The sequence below is a fragment of the Meleagris gallopavo genome, chromosome 11, assembly GCF_905368555.1.
Source record: "Meleagris gallopavo chromosome 11, MGAL_WU_HG_1.1, whole genome shotgun sequence".
NCBI lineage: Eukaryota > Metazoa > Chordata > Aves > Galliformes > Phasianidae > Meleagris > Meleagris gallopavo.
The window spans coordinates 22,108,870-22,129,060 of NC_139414.1; the positions used below are offsets into that span (position 1 = coordinate 22,108,870).

At 44.3% G+C, this 20,191-nt stretch overlaps 1 protein-coding gene across 1 annotated transcript; it reads right to left on the reverse strand.

Annotated features, from left to right (window-relative positions):
- Positions 1 to 1,266: 1,266 nt before the first annotated feature.
- LOC100545800 (lysosomal amino acid transporter 1 homolog) lies at positions 1,267 to 12,849 on the reverse strand. The gene is made up of 8 exons (XM_085232981.1): positions 12,770 to 12,849; positions 12,507 to 12,645; positions 11,164 to 11,293; positions 10,326 to 10,416; positions 8,933 to 9,057; positions 7,984 to 8,079; positions 6,912 to 7,097; positions 1,267 to 2,322 (listed from the first exon to the last, which is right to left on the reverse strand). The coding sequence occupies exons 4-8, from the start codon at positions 10,387 to 10,389 to the stop codon at positions 2,221 to 2,223; spliced, it is 573 nt and encodes a 190-aa protein (XP_085089107.1). The 5' UTR covers positions 10,390 to 10,416; positions 11,164 to 11,293; positions 12,507 to 12,645; positions 12,770 to 12,849; the 3' UTR covers positions 1,267 to 2,220.
- Between the last annotated feature and the right edge of the window lie 7,342 nt (positions 12,850 to 20,191).

Here is a 20,191-nt window from a genome sequence, read left to right on the forward strand (position 1 = left end):
AGCAGCAGTGACAGTGGGATGTATCTGCTGGGTGATGACATGAGTGGTTATTACATGTCTAACTTACTGCTGCACAGAATTTAGTTCACATCCCCACATCCAGCAGAAAGGATGGCACTACCCCCACCCTCCCAAAAACACCCAACAGCAAATTTGTTATAGGAAATAATCTTTTCCCCCCAAATACTCACTTAACCTATATATGAAATATTATACATACAAACTATCATAAATCAACAACTGCTGCTGTGCATTTAGAAAGTTAAATTGTTTTCCATTGGAATTCTTAAATCTTATTAACTTCATATATCCCGTATTTGGCTGTTTCAATAAACAGCAGGATGAAATAGGGATAAAAAGGCAACCCAAAATAGGATTACATGGAGCAACAGAAGGGGAAATAATCTTTGAAGAAATAATCTAAGACCAAATTCTAACTGCATTAGAAAGTAACAAGTCATGGTTTCAATCAGCAGCCAGGCAGGAGTTTGATAATCTCATGCGCACAGCATATAAATCTGCAAGTGAGACAAATTGCATTTTAATTTATGTACTGAAAAGGTTAACTTCTAATACCCTCTGCTTGCTTAAGAAAGCAGCAAAAACACATTCCCTCACAGCACACACAGCAATAAAGTAAGCAGTGCCACGGGGCTGGATCTCACACGGCCTCAGTGAGGCCACGCTGTGCAGAGCAGCAAAGCACTGCAGCAGTACAAGCATTCACAGGGCTGCTTCTGAAGTCCCAGAGTGCAGCCACTCACGTGCATCATGGATAGCGACAGGACAAGGGGGAATGGTTTTAAACTGAGACAGGGGAGGTTTAGGCTGGATATTAGGAGGAAGTTTTTCACTCAGAGGGTGGTGAGGCACTGGAACAGGTTGCCCAAGGAGGCTGTGGATGCCCCATCCCTGCAGGCATTCAAGGCCAGGCTGCATGTGGCTCTGGGCAGCCTGGGCTGCTGGTTGGTGACCTGCACACAGCAGGGGGTTGGAACTGGACGAGCATTGTGGTCCTTTTCAACCCAGGCCATTCTATGATCACTCCTGGAACAGAAGTTACAAATCAGTTTGCTTTTCCATACCCCCAGCAGGGCTGATGTTACCCCCACCCCTCCAAACACAGCCAGGCCCCATCTTGTTCTTCAAAGGGAATGAGTTTCATGGTGAGCCTAACAGCGTGCCAACTCATATTGACTTTGAAAAAACAGTCTTTTTGGTCATAAACTTATTTTCTGAAGCGTGAATCACCACATACACATTCAATGAAATATTAACTTGAATTTATTCTCTGGAATCTTATTAAGGATTTCATTAAACACAACACAGCACTGACAAAATTCCTCGTGCTCAATAAGCAATGACAAGTTACAGTCTCCTTATGTTGTGGTGTTGTTTTTCCCCTCTGTAGTATTTACCCAACCCAGCAGTAAAGAAATGCAAGTCCTAGGAAACCATCATCTGCAGCGTATGACAACGTGCAGTAATTATATTCCACAGAAGGCAAAGGCATTGGTATATAGAGTTTTAATTAAAACAATAAAATGCAGAGTGATACTCATGGGGACCCAAGTATCAGTTGGATAGTGACAGAACAAGGGGGAATGGTTTTAAACTGAGCCTGGGCTGCTGGTTGGTGACCTGCACACAGCAGGGGGTTGGAACTGGATGAGCACCGTGGGCCTTTGCAACCCAGGCCATTCTGGGATTCTGTGATCTCAAGAACTCACACCACAATTCTGCTTTTACATCAGCAATGGATCCTCTGCACCGATGGTTCTTAATTAAAGGCCAGTTTTCTTCCATACAATGTGAGCAGACTGAGCAGTACAGAACTCCACGCTGAGTTCAAGGCACAGGACTAAATTCATCATCCACAGTTTTAAAACAGCCATATTACTGTTATCAAGATGTATATTTTTAGATGAAAATCGTCACCTTGTGATATGCTTGGCATCATCGTGTCAAATAAATACTCCCAAAGCACCCACTGCTGCGATTCCCATCACAGGGAGAAACAGTGAGAAAGGCAAACATTCAGGAAAACAAAGACTTAATACACTTCTGAAGCAACAGAACAAATATTTGCGAATGATGTGAAGATGAAAACATTAAACAAGCAGTGACAAATTAATGACAAATAAATGAATACCAAAAATAAGTGTGGTTGCAAAGCTCCTGCAGTCTGACCCATCGAAGTCCCCAGGCGTGAGCACAGCACTATGCATCCTCCTCACCCACAAGCAGTGGCTCCACTTCCAGTGCCACCAAGGCATGTGATCTCTCCTTGTGCTGACCATACAGAACGAACTGCACAGTCACCTGTTATTTTGGGGTAAGGAAGTAATTAACCAGGATACAGAGGCAGCACTTGCTTCCAATCAAAGATGAAGTAAGCTGTGCAGAAGAGCAGCCCTCCATTTAGTGCTGGCACAGACTCAGCATACCAGAGTCTGCAGAGGAAAGCTTAGAACTTATTCACATATTGTGGAGTATTACTCATTTATCTAATCCTAACTGTGGAAGGTTCTACATTAGCAGACGAACTTCTCCATATCTTTCTTAATACTCATTTTCAATGCTCTATGGCAAAAAGTTAAGTCATTTTATCAATACTAAAAACAGGAAGATACAGGGGAAAAAAAAAAAAAAAATCAATCAAAATTCCAGATCCCCTTGGTTTGGTGTCTCAAATACAAGTGAAGAAATCCTTTAGCATCTCTTGCTTTCATGGGTCCTAAGTATGAGACTAATTAGAAGTGGAAGAGGAGCAATGCCCCCCATTGCCCTGTGCTCCTACAGCAGGGTGGGCAGGGGACCCCACTTCTGGATGCTGGGAAGGAAGGGAAGCTGGTAAGCAGCAGGTCAGCAGGGCCTGATCAGAAAACAAGATGCTCACCGTGCCCAAGGAGGCTGTGGATGCCCCATCCCTGAAGGCGTTCGAGGCCAGGCTGGATGTGGCTCTGGGCAGCCTGGGCTGCTGGTTGGAGACCCTGCACACAGCAGGGGGTTGGAACCAGATGAGCACTGTGCTCCTTTGCAACCCAGGCCATTCTATGATGATTCTATGAATCTCATTTCCCACAGAGTTCCACCTCATTTGGGATTTAGAGGCACTGACAGCCTGACAACGCTAGGACTCAATATTTAATGCTGTTTTCAACACAGAATTGTGCAATTAGACGTGTTTATTTCTATTGTAAAACAGACCACTGGAAACACTACTGATCTACTAAGAATTAACAAGCATGCACTTGGCCTTTTTCTTGATAGCTCCAGCTCTGAAACAACACTTCTGGCTTTCAGCAACTCAACCTTTAGATAAATGGGTACGTGCACCTGGAAAGGACAAGAGGTCTCACTCCTTTGGCCAGATAGTTAAGCACCAACGTTGACACAAAACCCTTTGTTTTCTAATAGAGATACCATTTGTGAGATAAAGATAGAACACAAACCTACCCAGCTATGTCTTTCCATAAGTGATGGTGGGTTTTGTTTTGTTTTTTTTTGGTTAAGGGAAATTGCCTTCAGAGAGGCCTGGGAAGAGGGGAAGTTGTCTACATCACAGACAAAGCCCTAGTAATTGTCCTACTTTTTCCAAAGCTTTCCTGCATCCCACCTCTCTGGCCCCCCAGCTAAAGATTAGACAGGATTTCCTTCATAGACAGCAGATCAGCACTCTTTTTAAGTCCTTCTGTAGTATTATTTGGGGAATCATCTTCTTAAGCTTAGCAAATTAGCTTTATAACATACATAGCTGCTGCTTAAACTTCCTGCTTCTTTCTTTTTCTTCTCTTCTTCCTTTCTTTTTTCAAGTAGGCCTTATTGTACTCACAGCACAGCATCTCCCCAAGACTTAATAGCTGCAGGGGTAAGAAAGGATGTGGTGAACAGGGGATCAAATTGCTGAAAACAGATGGTAGGCTGGGACAAGTCTGGACTGAAATACTATCACTGTTAGCCACCAAGCTGGCAACAGAGCTTTCAAGGAAGATAAGTTACAAACCAACCATGTGGAATTCACAAAAGAGTATTTCCAGAATAAGGCTTTTCTTTTTTAGCATATGCACTCATCTGCTCATATTTTTAAAATAAAATTGCTGGGTTTATAAGACAGCTTAACATGGAAAAAACAGTTATTGCTCAAGTCTTTGACTTCCTGGGGGAAACTATACGGGCTAAGCATGCAGACAGCACCAAGTGGAGGAGACAACCAAACGGACTCCTCAGAGTGATGGTGACGATGGCCACTGGGCTACGGTGTCAAATCTGCCTCACAAAACCTAAAGACAACTGAATGACAACTCAAATAACCTCACAGCATTGAGACAAACCACACGAGTGCAGAGAAGTATGTTTGGCTGGGAAAGTCTTGCTGAGGTCAGACTTACATTCTATGCACTGTGTAATTAAATTACCAAGTGTGATGTTTTGTAGAAGTATATAATGGATTCCAAGTGGCTGCCCTGCAATTCACAAAAGGTGCAAGATAACAGTCTGTGCACAGCAGCCTGGCTCTGGCTGAATATACTTGGGCTATTTAGTAACAACCTGGCTACACTTAATGAAAAGAAGAAGGTACGGAGGATTTGAACACGGTTCTCTGACAATAGGATGCTGTCAAACAAACAAACAAACGCAAAAAACGTGGTGAAAGGCTTCACCTGAATCTAAGTACAAAGCAGAGTTGTTTGGTTCTGTTGGTAAAAGGAAGGAGGACATAGGGTGAAAGAGGATACTTAGAGAAAAGGACCAAGTTTTCCAAAATCTCGCACTAAACTCAGTCCGCTGCTTTCAGCAGCAGGCAGCACCGAGTTCCAAAGGGCAGCCTGGTCTGGTGGTTGGAGACCCTGCACATAGCAGAGTGTTGAAACTAGATGATCACTGTGGTCCTTTTCAGCCATTCTGTGATGTTAGGATACGTCGAACTCAGTCTTTGCATACAAAGGAACCATTAAACACTCACGCACATAAAGAGCTCTGATAAGGTCCAGCACAGACCCCAGGAAAGGCACCTCTGCACCCCGTGTCTCTTACAGACAAGGCACCCATTAATAAGCACATATTTACACCCTGGGCTTCGTGGCCTCTTGAGAAACTCCAATCAGCTTCCAGTACAAAGCAGCAGTGGGAAGAAGACAATCACTGGAACAGGAAACCACGTCTGATTTATAATTCAAATTCCTCATGTTATGAAACTCCTTTTGAAATTAAAAAAAAAAAAAAAGAGGACAATTCATACTTTACAAACAATTGGACACTTGCATTATTCACTGAAAATAACTGGCTTATTGTGCAACTCAACAAATCTAAGTTGGGATGCCGAGGAAAAAGGATGACCACGTTATCCTGTTAAGCAAGCTGAAACAAGCCCAGTGTAATCCTGTGCTAACGCTGCTCCTGCTGCCATCAGGAGTCCATTTGTTCCTAAAAATACTCAACCTGGCCACGTCAGGTGGAAGCAGAAGAAAGAACACTGCAGCAGACACAGAGTAAGTGAACCCTTAATCCTTCCTTGGACCTTGAGAAATGAGGCCTTGCTCTCCTCCTAATGAAACTCTGCACATGGTGAGGAATAAACCCCACTAGAGTTGGACAGTGTCAGGAACTACTTCTCAAAACAGAGACTGCTGCACAAATAGTCAATTATGAAACACCTCTCTTGTAGAAATTACAACCTTTTCACTTAATCCCTCTGCTTCCCAAAAGCCAAGCATCCCTGGTCTTTCTTTTCTGGTCCAACACGACACAGCATTTTGTTGGAATTTTGATTTTCTTGTTTGGCAAGAGACAGTAACAAAGCTCTCTTCTTTAAAAAGCATTTACTTCCATACCTCAGGGGGTTCTCAAAGCTGGAGGTCTGCTCGTTTTCTCTTGATTACAAATACTTCATACATTTTGAACTAACACTATATACATGACCAGATTTCTATAAGCTCCTCAACCTGATTTGGAAGCATCTGCTTTCAATACAATCTGAACTGGAAGACTATTAGCAAGATTGGATTTAGCCTCCAATCAAGACAGAACTGAGAAATGAATGTCATGTGCACATTGGCACTGCAGTTCTGGGGCTGGGCTCAGAGATGGGGGAGGTTTGTGGCCCACATAAAAGTTTCTTTTCAGAGTGCATCACAGAAAAGCATCTCCAAATATGCACATAATGTACTGCAAGGGTTGTCCAGATCAAATTCTATTACTTATTTATTTATTTTTAAATAAACACAGGCAGTTTTATGCTTCCATCTGGGGGTGGGGAGGGAGAAAAAGTAACTACTTCATGTATGGAACAAAAGGTCTGAGCACGCAGAGCAGCCATCTGGGCTAATAAGCAGCTCTGAACCCCTACAGACTGTATTGTCTCTACAGAGAAAACTAAAAAGTTATCTCAAAACAGGCTGCTAACCACCATTTAGTCACACAAGCATTGTGTTCCCACAATGCAAATGTTTTTACTAAACTGCCCACTTAAACCATCGTGGCTGTAGATGCAAAAAGCACAGATGGCTGTTCTGAACAACAGTATGACTTCAGAGTCCCCCCAAAGGGTTGCTGTCCCATCATTAGGCTAATTGGAGTGGCTTATGAAATTACTTTAATCAGAAAAAACAACCTCAATGCCTGGGAATCCTAACTTCTTGAACTGCTCCAAGTCAATCTGGTGAAGAACGTCCCTTGAACATGGCACAGATTAACACAACGTCCTTTAGCACAGCACAGTCTTGAAATTACTCTTCATTCTATCCCATTTCATACCTGAAGTTAATAGAGCTAAGAGCAAAGATGCTGAAAGACAGAACTTAACCCCTGCAATGCAGCTTTCCTGTATACATTTCATACGAACTTAATATCATCAGTAAGTACGGACAAGTCCAACCTGACAAACTCGAGCTCTAATAGGAAAAGGATACAAAAACATCCAGGAGCAAAACTCCAAAGCTCCCGAGGAGCCACGGAAGATGGTGTAAAAAGTAGAGGGCCCGGACAGATTCAGCAGCAGGCATCTTTAGGACAAGGCTGAGGCCATACGTGCAGTTTCCCAGCATGGCCAATGCAAACAGCAGGTAAGAGGTGCCTTCTGTTGACTTTCTCTGAAACTAAAGACAAAGAAGTTTATACAGAAAACACGTTTTAAGATGCATCATAGTAAACATTTCTAGATAACTCTGGCACTTTCTACTATCACACACTGAAAGATTTTTTCAGTCACTCCTCTCCATCTTTTCCTGAACCCTCACAGCTCAGTATTTTCAGCACACACCACTGAAAGCAACTGAAATTGTTACAGCTCTGAAAAGCAGTTCTGCTTAACGTAGTTTTTATGTAGGTGCAAAGCAGCAAGGATAATCTGCTTCCAAATGATATTTAGTTCGTAGGAAATCTGTTGCTTTATCAGTGTGCACAGTAGAGCCCTTCGAAAACGTTGTTGTATTCCAGCTGGAATGGAAAAGGTAAGGAAAGGGGAACAGGAATAAGCTTGGAAATGAATTAAGCCTTCTTATAACCAACTAAGGATGGAAAACATGCAGGATTTTTTCTTCTATAGCCTCTAATTTTTTTATATTGGCACGTTAAAAGAGTCAGTAATGATATCTTTGAAGGAAAAAAAGAGGGGCTAAAGCTTTAAACTACTTTTCCTATAATTTTAATTTTTGATCCTGCAGTTGGTTACTTAAAGTAGAATCGTTTGGGGAAAAAAATAAGGGAGGTATCAGTTGCTCACGAAAACAATCACACAAAGCACATTTCTGCTTATGTATCTCATAAAGCCAACTGTAAGCCTTCCTCTTTCCTGCTCAATCAATACCCTTCTACTGATTAAAGGCCATCATTTTCCTAAAATTCTCACCATCCTCTCTTTTGAAAGGGAAAAGAAAACCCTTCTTTAATGTTTTAGATTGTCACACGCTTTGAGGCCAAATCTCAAGCAACGGAGAGCATTTGGTAAAATATACAAGTATACTCAGCCAAAAACAGACTTACATTTTTATACAGCTGAGGAAATCTACTTCCCAAGTAAAACACACAAGATATATAGCCACAAACGAAGCCTGACATTTCAATCATATCAGGAGAGTTCTGAAAAATAAAGGACATATATTTTGGCAAGAATGTTCTCAAGCATTTCAGAGACTTAAACTGAGAGCCCCCCGGCTGTTTTTTTGGACAGAACTTTCAAAGCAGCTCAGGGCAGCTCTTCAAATGACCAAAAAGGAAGAGAAAGTGTTTAATCTTTATCTCACATCAATGCACAGTGCTGCGTCATGGCTGAGACTGAGATCAAAATCGGCACCAGGCTTCGGGATACAACACTCGTATCAATCCACTTCTTCTGCTAAAAAAGCCTGGGCACAACAATTCAAGCCAAAACTAGAAACCGTAGCTAGGGCCACTAAATTGTTAGTTTTCTCATTCTAACTGTATTTTGAAAATAAGCTGCTTCCCTGCTGGGCAATGTTGCTGGATTACAATTATTTTACTGGCATTAATACGAAGGCCATCAAATCGCTAGAACAGCCTGTGAACTTTGCTGGTAAAGTGACAGCAGCAGCAGCAGGTGCAATTGTAATTTTCCACTTTTTATTGATTGCACTTTTCACTACACAGTCTCTACATGGATGGTCTGCAGTACCCAACACAGGCAGAAAGACCACACGTGTGCGTGTCATTTCACAAAGCAGCACATCCTAATAACCCAAGGGACAGAATGAGCCCGAAATACAGGGAGCTGCTAGAAGAAGCTATTTTGCAGCTTATTTATTTTGGAACGTAGGGTGTGTAGTTAGAGATCCACACAGTGCCACATTTATGGCCTCTCAAGCATTGTTAAAAACATCACCCAAATTTCTTGAAAGCTCAGAGCACACAATGCTTTCAAGACACGCGAGTTTGCTAGCTTCATTTCTTGGAATGGAAGCAGGTAAGCACTTACATTACTTCTTTCCATTGCTGAACTCTGGTCTTGCTTTCTGATTAACAGCTGGCAGGGTAAAACAATACACAGGGTTACGCACATCAAGATCCAGGTTATACAGAAATTCTTCAGCCTTTTGCTGCCTAGAATGATAAAAATGACAAACGAACGAGCTGGAAAATAACACCTGCTGTTAAGGTTACTTTTCACCCACAATGCAAACATGTAAAGGTCTCATTTCAGCCTAAGGAGTCCACCTCCTTGGGCTCTGTCCCCAGCCCTGCTCACCACACACTGTGTCTACTGCAGCACCGAGGGAGCAGTGCAGGAGCATTCCTTTACAGCACTGCTCCTATGGTGACTGTCACCAGTGGAACAAATGGCTGCGTGGCATCAGAAGCCTGCCCTATAGACCTGCAACCTGTGTTACAGGGACAGGAATTATTAGAGTGGTTTCACAGCCTGTGCTCGGATTGTGACCAACTTACAAAACTGACCAACCAGTCCATGGTAAGAGCTCTAAAACTGGGTATTGAGAGCTCTCTTGTATTGCTTTATTCACAAATACCATTCTTCCCTCGCCAGCTATGCAGAGTTGATCTGAAGCAGGCAGGGGCAGTTATAATGCACAAAATCCCATGTTTGTTTACAAGAGCAGGCAGTAGGAAGGAGGTATCTTCAGCACTGACCTATCCTCAGGTTTATTATCAGTACCACATTAAATTAATTAGATTTATCCTATTTAGTGTGCTGTGCAGGCATGTGCTTTGCTTCAGCTTTTTGTTACCCCCACTACACCACAGGTTTCTTTTGGTTTTTTAAGACTGATGAGTCACTGTTTTCGATTGCATGCAACGTGCACAGAGCTTTCTGCCTTCCATTTCAATATTCCATTTGGTAGACTGAATATTACAACTACTGCCAGTGATTACAAAGCAGCTCGAGTAACTCCATTCCTCTTGAATGCCTTTAAACTGTATGCATTGAAACAGAACACATGAAGATGTCAAGCTATTTGATCATGTAAGCGAATGAAGTCCTGTTTTAATCAACATGGAAGAAACTAACTGAACCACACAAAAAATAACACTTAATTTCAACTTGTATGTATATTTAGATAGCTGTAAGTAGATAGTAAAACCATGGAGCAAATGGCTTCATTTCTTGCCTATATAGACTGACTGTACTACATAGAAAATATTGACAGACACTATGTGGTTAAGAGGAGGGGAGAAAGGCAGAAGAAATGAATTTTCACAAAAGGCTGAGAAAATTGGAAGCAATAGGCCTAACAACTCCAGCTGGAATCTGTGTACCCCATTTTTAGATAGGCTTTATTTAAACTCTATAGAAAACATCAAGGTGAAGAAGCTGCGTTATGGAAAATGTTTTAATTGTTAAAAAGCCTCACCTTTCATCATCTTCTGATTCTTGAGCTTGCAATAGGCAAACTGTGAAATCAAAATGATATCCATGTTAACGTAGGAGATGGCAGTGACAGTCTGAAAGGGAAGATACATTTGCTTGTTCAGTACACAAGAAGTACAAAATATCATCAGAACTAAGTACGCTTCTTAATAATAACATGCACAACAAATACAAAGCCACTGCCAAAAGAAGGAAGAAAAGCATTCAGAGGAACAACAAGTTGGACAGCAGCAGATCGATGCAGTGTAAGAGTAAGAAAATGGAAGAGTTGAAGATAAGAGCAGCAGATAAGAAAGCTTCAGACACAAATAACCTATCACTGACAACAACTGCTTCCTCCAGAGAAACCCTCCCTTCATTGAAGAAACTGTAATTCTGGATTTGTAAGGGATTAACAGCTTCTTTGAACTGGTGCTTCTGTTATTAAACACTTCTCCTAAAATCAAATGTGCAAAATGAAATTTTAAGAGTAGTTGCAGCTTAATCTGTCAGAAGCTGAACAGCACAACTTCCATCCAGCCCTGTTTGCTCTGCAAACTTACTTTGAAAGAAAAATTAACTGGGAGTTCCCCACTTCATCCCAGCAAGTCTCTCATAATGCTAACTGCAAAAGTGAAATGGTTCCTGCAACACATAACGGTCTCAAAGTACACATCTGAGAAATTCTGACCTTTTTTTTTTTTTATGGGTAGTAAGTGAGCAGAATGTAAGACTATTTTCTGCCCTGGTGCCTACTGTACTGTGTATTACTACAGTATCCTAGAGTTCAAAGAGACATTCTGAAAAGGATATATCAAAAAGTAGAAATATTGACAGATTACCTGAATTGGCAGTTGATTTGTTAAATAGCAGCCTATCAGATTTGTGAGATCTCCAGCCACCCAACACAGCAGAAAGCCCAACGACAGCGCTTGGTCCACCTTTCCATCCCGACAGGCGACGTGAATTTGGCTGGCACAAATTCCAGAATTGGAACACACTGTTAGCCAAAAAATGTCTGACAAGTTGTAACACACAACGTTCAAAGTCTGAGTAGGGAAAGAATAACAACATAACTACGAGAGACCCATCAGAGCAATACCCACTAACGCTCAGAAGGAGAACTCGGTGTCACTAGTGCTGACCATGTCTTACTCCAACACAACAAAAGGCTGAAATCACAACTTCATTACTGCTTGCATGAACTTGCGTGTGCTATATGCATGTCTTCTGCAGTGAAATATCAGCCTGCACACCAAAACTACGCCTTCGTCGCTTCACACTCATCAGCTGTAAATACCAGCCTTTGAAATCCTGAAACAGGAAAAACTTTTAGCAGAAGGGCTAAGAACGAACAAAGCTTCTGTGAGAGCTGACAACAACACTTAAGCCTCCAAATTGAAGAAACGTTCTTCAAATTCACAATGGGAACTATGAAGCAATCCCAAATTTCAGCCCATTAGACACGTCTTGATGACTCACATACTGACTAATGTGACACTCTGACTGTAAAGCCTCCTTTCAACTCATATTTCAAAAGCTCTACAGCTTACTGAGAGTGTTCCCATTTTGATTTCCATCGCCCTTTCACTAGTTCAGTAAATTATATTCCTGTTATGAGGACAATCCTATTTTGTTTTGGGCACCTTCCCCTCCAAGCAGCATTCCTACTTTCCTTTTGCCATCTCCTACCTTCACACTGGAAATCCGAACCCAGTGCCAGTTCTCCCAACAGCAATTGATTTTGCACTACCAAAGCAGTAACTCGTGTGCTGTTCCTGACTTTGTCTTAGTCTGAATCTCACTGGCAGGACCCAGCTCAGCAGCACTGGTGACATGGCACGTGGTTTACATACACAGCGAGCCAGTTTCTGCAGCAAGCATGCTGTGTGCACACATCTCAGGGTGGGGAAGATAAGGGAGAAGAGGTGATTTATTCTCATTTTCTCTAAGTGGCAGAGATTAGTGTCAAGTCACTACAACAGAACAGTACATCAAGCTCATTTGTCAACCACCAAATATTGTTCTAAACATGAACAACATGCTTCTCTGGCATAATATATCTGTATTATGCAGATAGAGAAACATATCCAAGATAAACTTAAAAAAAGGCAGCTTGTGAAAAAGGCTTCAGGCAAGATTACTCATGTTTCAATCTGAGGACTGCCAAAGACTTGAAACTTACGGTAGTGCAGCAAACAGAAAGCAGACAATGGAAATCAGTCCTATGACAACGCTGCAGTACTCCCACGCATTCTCGACACATTCTTCTAGAAGATGCCAAATCCACGGTGTGCCATTTATACACAGACTCCTGTTCTCTACTGCGGAGATATTGAAAGCATTTGCATGCAGCTGGGAAGCCATCACTTCTGGACTGAGGCTCAGTTTCAGAAGTTTTATTTCTGCCTCCATTTTTACCCCATGCAAATCCACAAATCCGTTTACCGAAGCTGAATATCTGCTGTGAAAACCCTCTGCATGCAGACGGATGCTTGAGATCACAGTTATTTCCAATCTCATAAACAAACCTGCCAAATTCAACGAAATAAATACAGCCAGTGTGAATATGATGTTAACCATAAGATGCTTGCTCTTATTGCTTGCAGAAAAGATGTCGGACTTCCAAGAAAGCAAAAAATGCTTTGTGGTCCATCACATTCATTAACGCCTGACAACTATTTGCAACGTTCTGGATTTATACCACTGCACCACTTTAATCTGAGCTCACGTTAGGCAGAGGCTACCAGTTACACAGGGCCCAGAAAACTGCTACAGGGTAAAGTAAACAAAAAAACAAGATTTGTATTTAAAACCAAAACTCTGATTTTCATGTTTAGCATTATTCCTGCGAAGTAAGGATGCTCTCTTTAATGAACACTCCATTCACTCCTTGCCCAAGGAGGCTGTGGATGTCCCATCCCTGCAGGCATTCAGGGCCAGGCTGGATGTGGCTCTGGGCAGCCTGGGCTGCTGGTTGGTGACTCTGCACATAGCAGGGGGTTGGGACTGGGTGATCATTGTGGTCCTTTTCAACCCAGGCCATTCTAGGATTCTATGATTCACACTTACAAAACACAAACGTGGTGTTGAGTTCCAGGTAATTCAATTCCAGCTAATGTATTGAAAAGGAAATCCCTTAATGCTCAGATTGCAGACAAGCTCTTATGCCTGCCTGCATCCAAGCAGCCCATCAGGCTAGTTAGGGACCCAGTACACTGTCAGACAGCTGATATTATTTAATGCTTCAGAGGAAATTGGGCAAGCATGTGAATATTCACAAAGTAAATAAAGGGTAATCCCAGCCCAAACCCACTCCCAAAAAGTCCCCAGACAAAAAAAAAAAATGAAAGGACTCACTTGGCTAGACATTGAGAAATTGGCCTTTTTCCTTCTCTTTTCAGATTTCAGGTATCTGCAGCACTCCGTGCTGGAACAAGTTTTCTGCAGAAGCTGGCTGCCTCTCAAGGGAACTGTCATCATGGGACCTAAACCACACAGACAATAAAAACAAACATGTTTTCATACGCTGAGAATTCACTTGTTAGAGATTTTCAGGTCGTGCTGGTGAAGTCACTAGGCTTTGTAGTCATCTTTGCAAATAACATTTAAAGTTAAAAATTATCTGTGAGCAGCACTGCAGGTAAGCTTCCCATTCTGGCACTCTGCAGCTGAACAGGGTCTCAGCATCCACTAAGAAGGGAGAAGCATCAGAGCACACACACTGCTGGGCAAGCCTTACGCCATGAACTGTCAACCATCTGTAAGCACTGAGACACAAACCATACATTTTATTAGATACCACTGCACCTCAACTTCATCCCAAGCGTCCATTTCAAGATATCCAAACTATAGGAGACCAAAAAAAAAAAAAAACCAAAACCCAAGGTTGAACATGATATTTATACTCAGGTGTAGTTTTCTTCATTCTAGTTTGATTAGTGCATACAAAAACTCTAAGAACATAGACTGGGGGGGAAGAAGTGTAATGCGGCAATTTGGGCTCAGTCACCTGAACTCCTGCTGCTCTCTACTCCAAAACTCTGCAGCTAGGATAGGAAACAACAATTTGAGAGGCAGTGGGAGCTGGGAACCAGACAGGCCACCACCACTTCCCAGATGAGCACTCCTTGTATCTTCCTTTTTGGCCTTATTAACACCAGGTGCTTTTTTTTTTTTGGTTGTTGTTCTTAAAACTTCAGTGTTCCAATAAGAGCCCTATCACCCAAACCAAGAATCCAAGCTAGAACAATTGGATGCTGTAAACCTTGATGTGTCTGCCACAGACCTGAACTCCTCCTGCCACTGCTGGAAGGGAAAGGCAATGTGGTCAGTACTGTTGGCAGCTCTAGTTGGTTTACATCTGGACTAGGCGTGCCAGACCAGGAGATCTCCATCATTTGGAACTGACACACTGCATATCTATGCTCATAGTGCAAAAGTAGCACGGTGTTCGAGCAGAACCAATGTGAATGGATCCTCCTTCAATTCTTCCTCAACATTTAAACAAGACCAACCACCTCTCACTTCACTTCTGTCACATGAAATGCTTTGTGCCTGCAAACAGAATGAGATTGGTACAACGTTTCTCTCCTTTGAGTTGACGAGAAAGGAAAACAATGCAAAAAGGTGAGTTACGTTTCTATAATAATTCTGGGCCTTAACAATCCCCTGCCTGCAACTTCACTCTAACATGTAGTGGCTGAGAAGTGAAATCCCCCTCATTAAGCCCAGCCCCACAGCGCAAAGAGGTCCAGCCATCCCTGGGGCCACGGCACAGCCAACTGCTGCAGGATCATAGAATCATAGAATGACCTGGGTTGAAAAGGACCGCAGTGCTCATCCAGTTCCAACCCCCTGCTATGTGCAGGGTCACCAACCAGCAGCCCAGGCTGCCCAGAGCCACATCCAGCCTGGCCTTGAATGCCTGCAGGGATGGGGCATCCACAGCCTCCTTGGGCAACCTGTTCCAGTGCCTCACCACCCTCAGGACGTCACACTGTAAGCAGTGCTGCAGACTCTGGGACAGCCTGGAAGCCGGAGGGATGCTCGTTCAGCTGTGTGCTACTCATAGAATGGGTTGGGTTGGAACCTTTAGGATCGTGCAGCTCCAACCCGCTGCTGCAAGCAGGGACGCCTCCCTCTGCCCCAGGTTGCTCACAGCCCCACCCAGCCTGGCCTGGCTGTTAAATTATTCCTGGAGAATAAGAATTAGAACCAACACGGAGCCCAGGGGGTATTTCCGAGCTCCTGGGAGCGCTCCCAGCACGAACCCTCCCGCTGCTCCCGGCTGCCAGCTGCTTTCCCACCGCCACCGCCTCCTCCTGAGGGCTGAGGACCGCACCCCGCGCGGATCCCGAGAACGCTTCTCACTCGTCGAAGAAAAGAAAATGAGAAGCAGATATCAAGAAGCGCCGTCCCAAAGAGGAGCCCGGCAGACGGCCACCACCCAGCGCAGCTCCATCCGGGGCTGCCCGACCCCGAGAGGAGCGGCGGGGGGAGCGGAGCTGCCCGGAGGGGCTGCCCGGCCACGGCGGCTCCCGCTCGGCACCGAGGAGGGAAGCGAGCACGCGAGCGCGACACACACCGACCTGCCCTGAGCTGCTGCTGCCGCCGCCGCTGCTGCTCCGCCGGCCCGAACCCTGCGGGGAAAAAGGGATGAAGATCCCCGCGCCGCACTCCGCCGCACTCCACCGCCCCACGCCCTTACGGAGCCGCCCGCACGCCCCGCCCTCAGCGCCGCAGCGGTGGGAGCGGAGCGCCCTCTGCAGGCGGCGCTGCGTGGTCGTTAAAGCTGGGAAAGACCTGCGGCACCCCGGAGTCCCAGGCACCGCCGTGCCCGCTGCGCGCGTCGCTCCTGCAGCGGTTGCTCGAGAGCCGGGGGGTTGTTTGGGCTGTGCTCCTGTTCGTACAGCAGCGCGGTGCACTGGGCTGACCCCGTGCCGGAGCTCCTGGGTGTCTAAAAAAAGGGGGAAACCCGCATTGGAGCTGGCCTGGCGGCAGCGCCCACTGCATGGCAGTAATCGTGGAATTGTAGGGGTTGGCGTGGACCACAGGGGTCATTCAGTCCACCAGCTGTGGCAGCAGAGCACAGCTGGAAGTGCCTGTATATCCCCCACTGAATTCCAAAATCTGGGCTTTTGGCACTTGTAATCCTAATAGATATGGCACCAAAAAAAGGCTCTGTCAAGGGAAGAACAACTTTTTTTGGCTGGCATCCACGTCAGCCCTTCTACTCCAAAGAATGTGTACAGCTGTATTTAAACAGGAATATCTTTGCAGTGCCCCCCGGACCTGCTGGTGCTGCCAGCACTGCCCATTCACTTCATTGGTAACAGCAATTAAGGATCCAAGAAAGGAAGCAATCTAATGAACAGTCCTGGGTTTTTGTGGGATATCTACTTTCAAGCATGAATATTTTAAAGTATTTTGATAGGAAGGAATGTTGTATAATTTACTGAATTTTTCATACAATTTTACTTTTATTCTCATTGTTTCTGTAGTTATTGCTGTCTAGCTAATTAACACAGGATTGGGAGGATGATTAAAGCAAAGCTCAGTGTCTGCATTGTGCTTGTTTAATTGCTGCTCAAACCATGGCTCTGTGTTGGCTTTGGCAGCTGAGCAGTGCTTGCCTGGCACTGAGGAAGTGCCGTTTGTGTCCATGAGGCTCATCTGCTGCTGAGTGGTGAAGGCGTGCAGCTTTGTGCACGTCTTCAGTAGGACGCAGGCTTGGGGAAGAGGTGGATTCTGTTGCACGCCTCAAAACCATTTGGCTGAGATGCCCGCATGGCCTCGGTTATGACAGGGTGGGATGGTCGGGGTCTGCTCTGCTTCACAGAATCATTAAGGCTGGAAAAGAGCTCGAAGGTCACCAAGTCCAACCCAACATCACCGTGCCCACTGACCACATCCCTCCTTCGTGCTCCTCAGCCCACAGCTGGCTCTGAGAGGGCACGGGGAGCAGCAGGGCTCAGGCCTGGTGCCACCTGGGGAAAGGCATTCTCCATGCAAGGAACCCACACAGCCTGTACCCCAAAAACTGGGTATGAGCCTGGGGCGTGCGAGGGCAGCAAGTGCAGAGATCACACAGGTGGATGGAGAGGGTAAAATAACAACAGTGTGAGAGGAGCACAGTCCTGGGAACGGTTTGTGCCAGGTCCTGAGGGCACTAGCAGGGCTCGAGGGACCTGAGCAGTGAAAAAGTGAATAAAGAGAGGACAATGTACTGAGAGACAGGCAATTATCCCATAAATGTAAACGACGCTGAAGAGATATGTACAGCATTATATATTTATGGATACAATTTTGTTCTACTGACACATAACAAAATGAATAATACATTAGCCCAAGAACTTGTCATTAAGTGGATTTCTTTGTTGCCTTGCCATTAAAATAAAGTCCTTGGTCTGTATATGTGTGTGACATTAATCCCTTTCTCAGTGTACAGCCTGGAGTGAGTGAAGGTACTCCAGGACTGTAAATGTGAAGTAGATCTTGTAATTTTTAAGGTGAAATGATTCTAATGAAGTTGAAGACATTCAGGAAGGTTTCACAGATCTCTTCTGTTGATCAGATGTGAGAAATGAACTTTCAGTGTAACTGTACAAGACAGGAGAGAACCCAGAGCATCAGGAATGGGGGCAGGAAAAGCTGAGGCTGCTGAGCATCTGCAGGGGGTGTTTGCTCCACCAGAGACATTTGAGAGAGCAAAAATCACGAAGCAAATCAGGCTGGGTAACAAAGCAGCAATCTTTTGTCATCTGTAATGGAATTGAAAGGAGTGTTTTGCTACCAGGCGGTTCCTAATTATGAGGTGTTGAAGCATTTCTCTCAGGGAAGCAAGAACAGAACAGAAAATGTTGGGTGTGCCTGGACCTGATGGCTCTTGCTCAACATAATGAGGTGGGTTACCTCACCTCTTGAGGCCTCTCCAATCCTACGTTTACATGGTTTCATGCTCACTCCACGCGGGGACTTTCTTCTGCAAATCTAGCTAACAAAATTATGTTTGGGAAAGCAATCCACACAGGCATACCAGCGGTGGTATTAATTAATTTAAATAACCTCTCCCATGAGGTTATTGTTGACTGGTTTCCTTAAGTTACAAAACAACTGCGACTGCTTAGCTCCGATGCCATTACTGCCATTAGAGCTCCTGATGGAAGCACTGTTCCATATGTTCCTGTTTTTCAAAGCACTGTGCTCATCTGTGAGGTATAGAATTAGCAGAGGTAAGCTTTTGAAGCATAACGCCCTGAGCAGATGTTTCAGTAGTATCTGAATACTGACTCTTACTGTGGCATCTGCCCAGTGCCAAGAGGAGGAGCTGCTCACAGGAGAGGCAGGAGCTCATTGCACCGAGGCGTGCTGTGTTTCTTGAAGTTTAGCTTAAATGCCTGTATTAACTTTAAATGTGCACCTGTGGTACAGATGAGCTATCAGCCTCAGAGGGCAGCTGTTTGATAACCACCGTTAGCCTATAAGGTGGATGAGGGTTGTAAGGATGCTGTGCAGGTACAGATCATCTTGGTTCCAGGCGCTGTATCTCTGCAGCAGACATGCCCTGATCATGAGCTCTTAACTCAGTGCAGCTGAGGACAGCATGTCCTCCTGCTTTCTTATCACTAATACCTTTCCTGCCTGCTTCTAGGGCTCTTTTAAAGGCCTCTGGCTCTCTACCAGAAACAGTGTGAGTGCCTATTGAAACAGTTCCTTGCAGTCAGGCAGAATTTCTTCTCTGTGGGAGCAGCTGCTTTTGTTCTCCTTGGGTAAGTTTTCCTGACTCCTTCTCCTAGGCAGAGAATACAAGGGTGGCTTGGGCCATCATCAACAGTTTAATTCATTTGCTTGGCTACCTTTAGGAAGACCTCTGCTGAAGCCGACTGTAGAATTCCATCCTTTCAGGTAGGAAAGTAGGGAAAAGAACGTGGAAGTGAAAAATGCAGCAGAAGAAGTGCTAAAGGACTCCTCAGCTTGCAGGGCTTGTAGTGCAGTGGCGCTGCTCCAGCACTGCATGTGCTGCCTGGTGCAGTGTATAAAACTCAGCAGTGGAGTTATGTGGCTCAATTAACGCGGTTCATAAACTGTGCAGCTCGATTAAGAAAGCCATGTGTGTGGGAACAGTGTGAGTGTAAATAGATGCCTGAAGTAAAAGGTGCAGTTCAAGTGGAAAATGATGCAGGCGGGTAATGAAAGTACACTAATTGACAAGCAGAATGTGAATGGGGGAGGGTGAGTGCATGTATATATGTATGGAATTTGATAGAAGTATTAGGTTGATGCCTACCTTTTTTTAGCAAGAGAGTTTTCAACCCTGAATGTTCCACTTTGGTGTAATTCATCATTTTGTGCTCTGATTATTGGGCTGTAGCCATTCAGTATGGCCCAGAAATACTTCTCGTAAGCCAGTCCAGCTTACGCCAAAGATTGCTTCATAAATGCCTGCATCGTTATTCACTCCTTTATCTGGGACAGCAAACAGGGAGAAGGAAACTTGAGGAAATACCTGCTGGGGAACAAAGGTATAAAATCTTCTAATAAGAGTTTCTTAGTTAATGTCAGTATGCTTTTTAGAGGCTCCTGGGGAGAAATGTTTCTTCCTCAGAGGACATCTGTGGGTTTTTTTCCATGGGCCTTTTCTGTCATTGGTTTGCTGGTGTATGTGGATTTTTATGAATACTCTAAATTAAAGAGACTCCAGCTTGACTATGAAATTAATAGAGCTATCAAAAAACCCACTGTCATTATACAACAATTGTTAATTATTTACAAGCAAACTTCTGCAAGAACAGTATTGTAGCTGTCAGCATCGTCGTTATTAAAATTAAACTGCTTTGTCTGAGTAGAAGATAGCATGACTCATTTAGG

What these genes read in the sequence shown, in the direction of transcription:
- LOC100545800 (XM_085232981.1), bottom strand. Translation starts at nt 10,389, where the DNA reads ATGGATATCATTTTGATTTCACAGTTTGCCTATTGCAAGCTCAAGAAT. An exon ending in GAATCAGAAGATGATGAAAG is followed by an intron (nt 9,058 to 10,325) that starts GTGAGGCTTTTT and finishes TTATCATTCTAG; the next exon opens with GCAGCAAAAGGCTGAAGAAT. An exon ending in TTCCTCAGCTGTATAAAAAT is followed by an intron (nt 7,098 to 7,983) that starts GTAAGTCTGTTT and finishes CTTTGTCTTTAG; the next exon opens with TTTCAGAGAAAGTCAACAGA.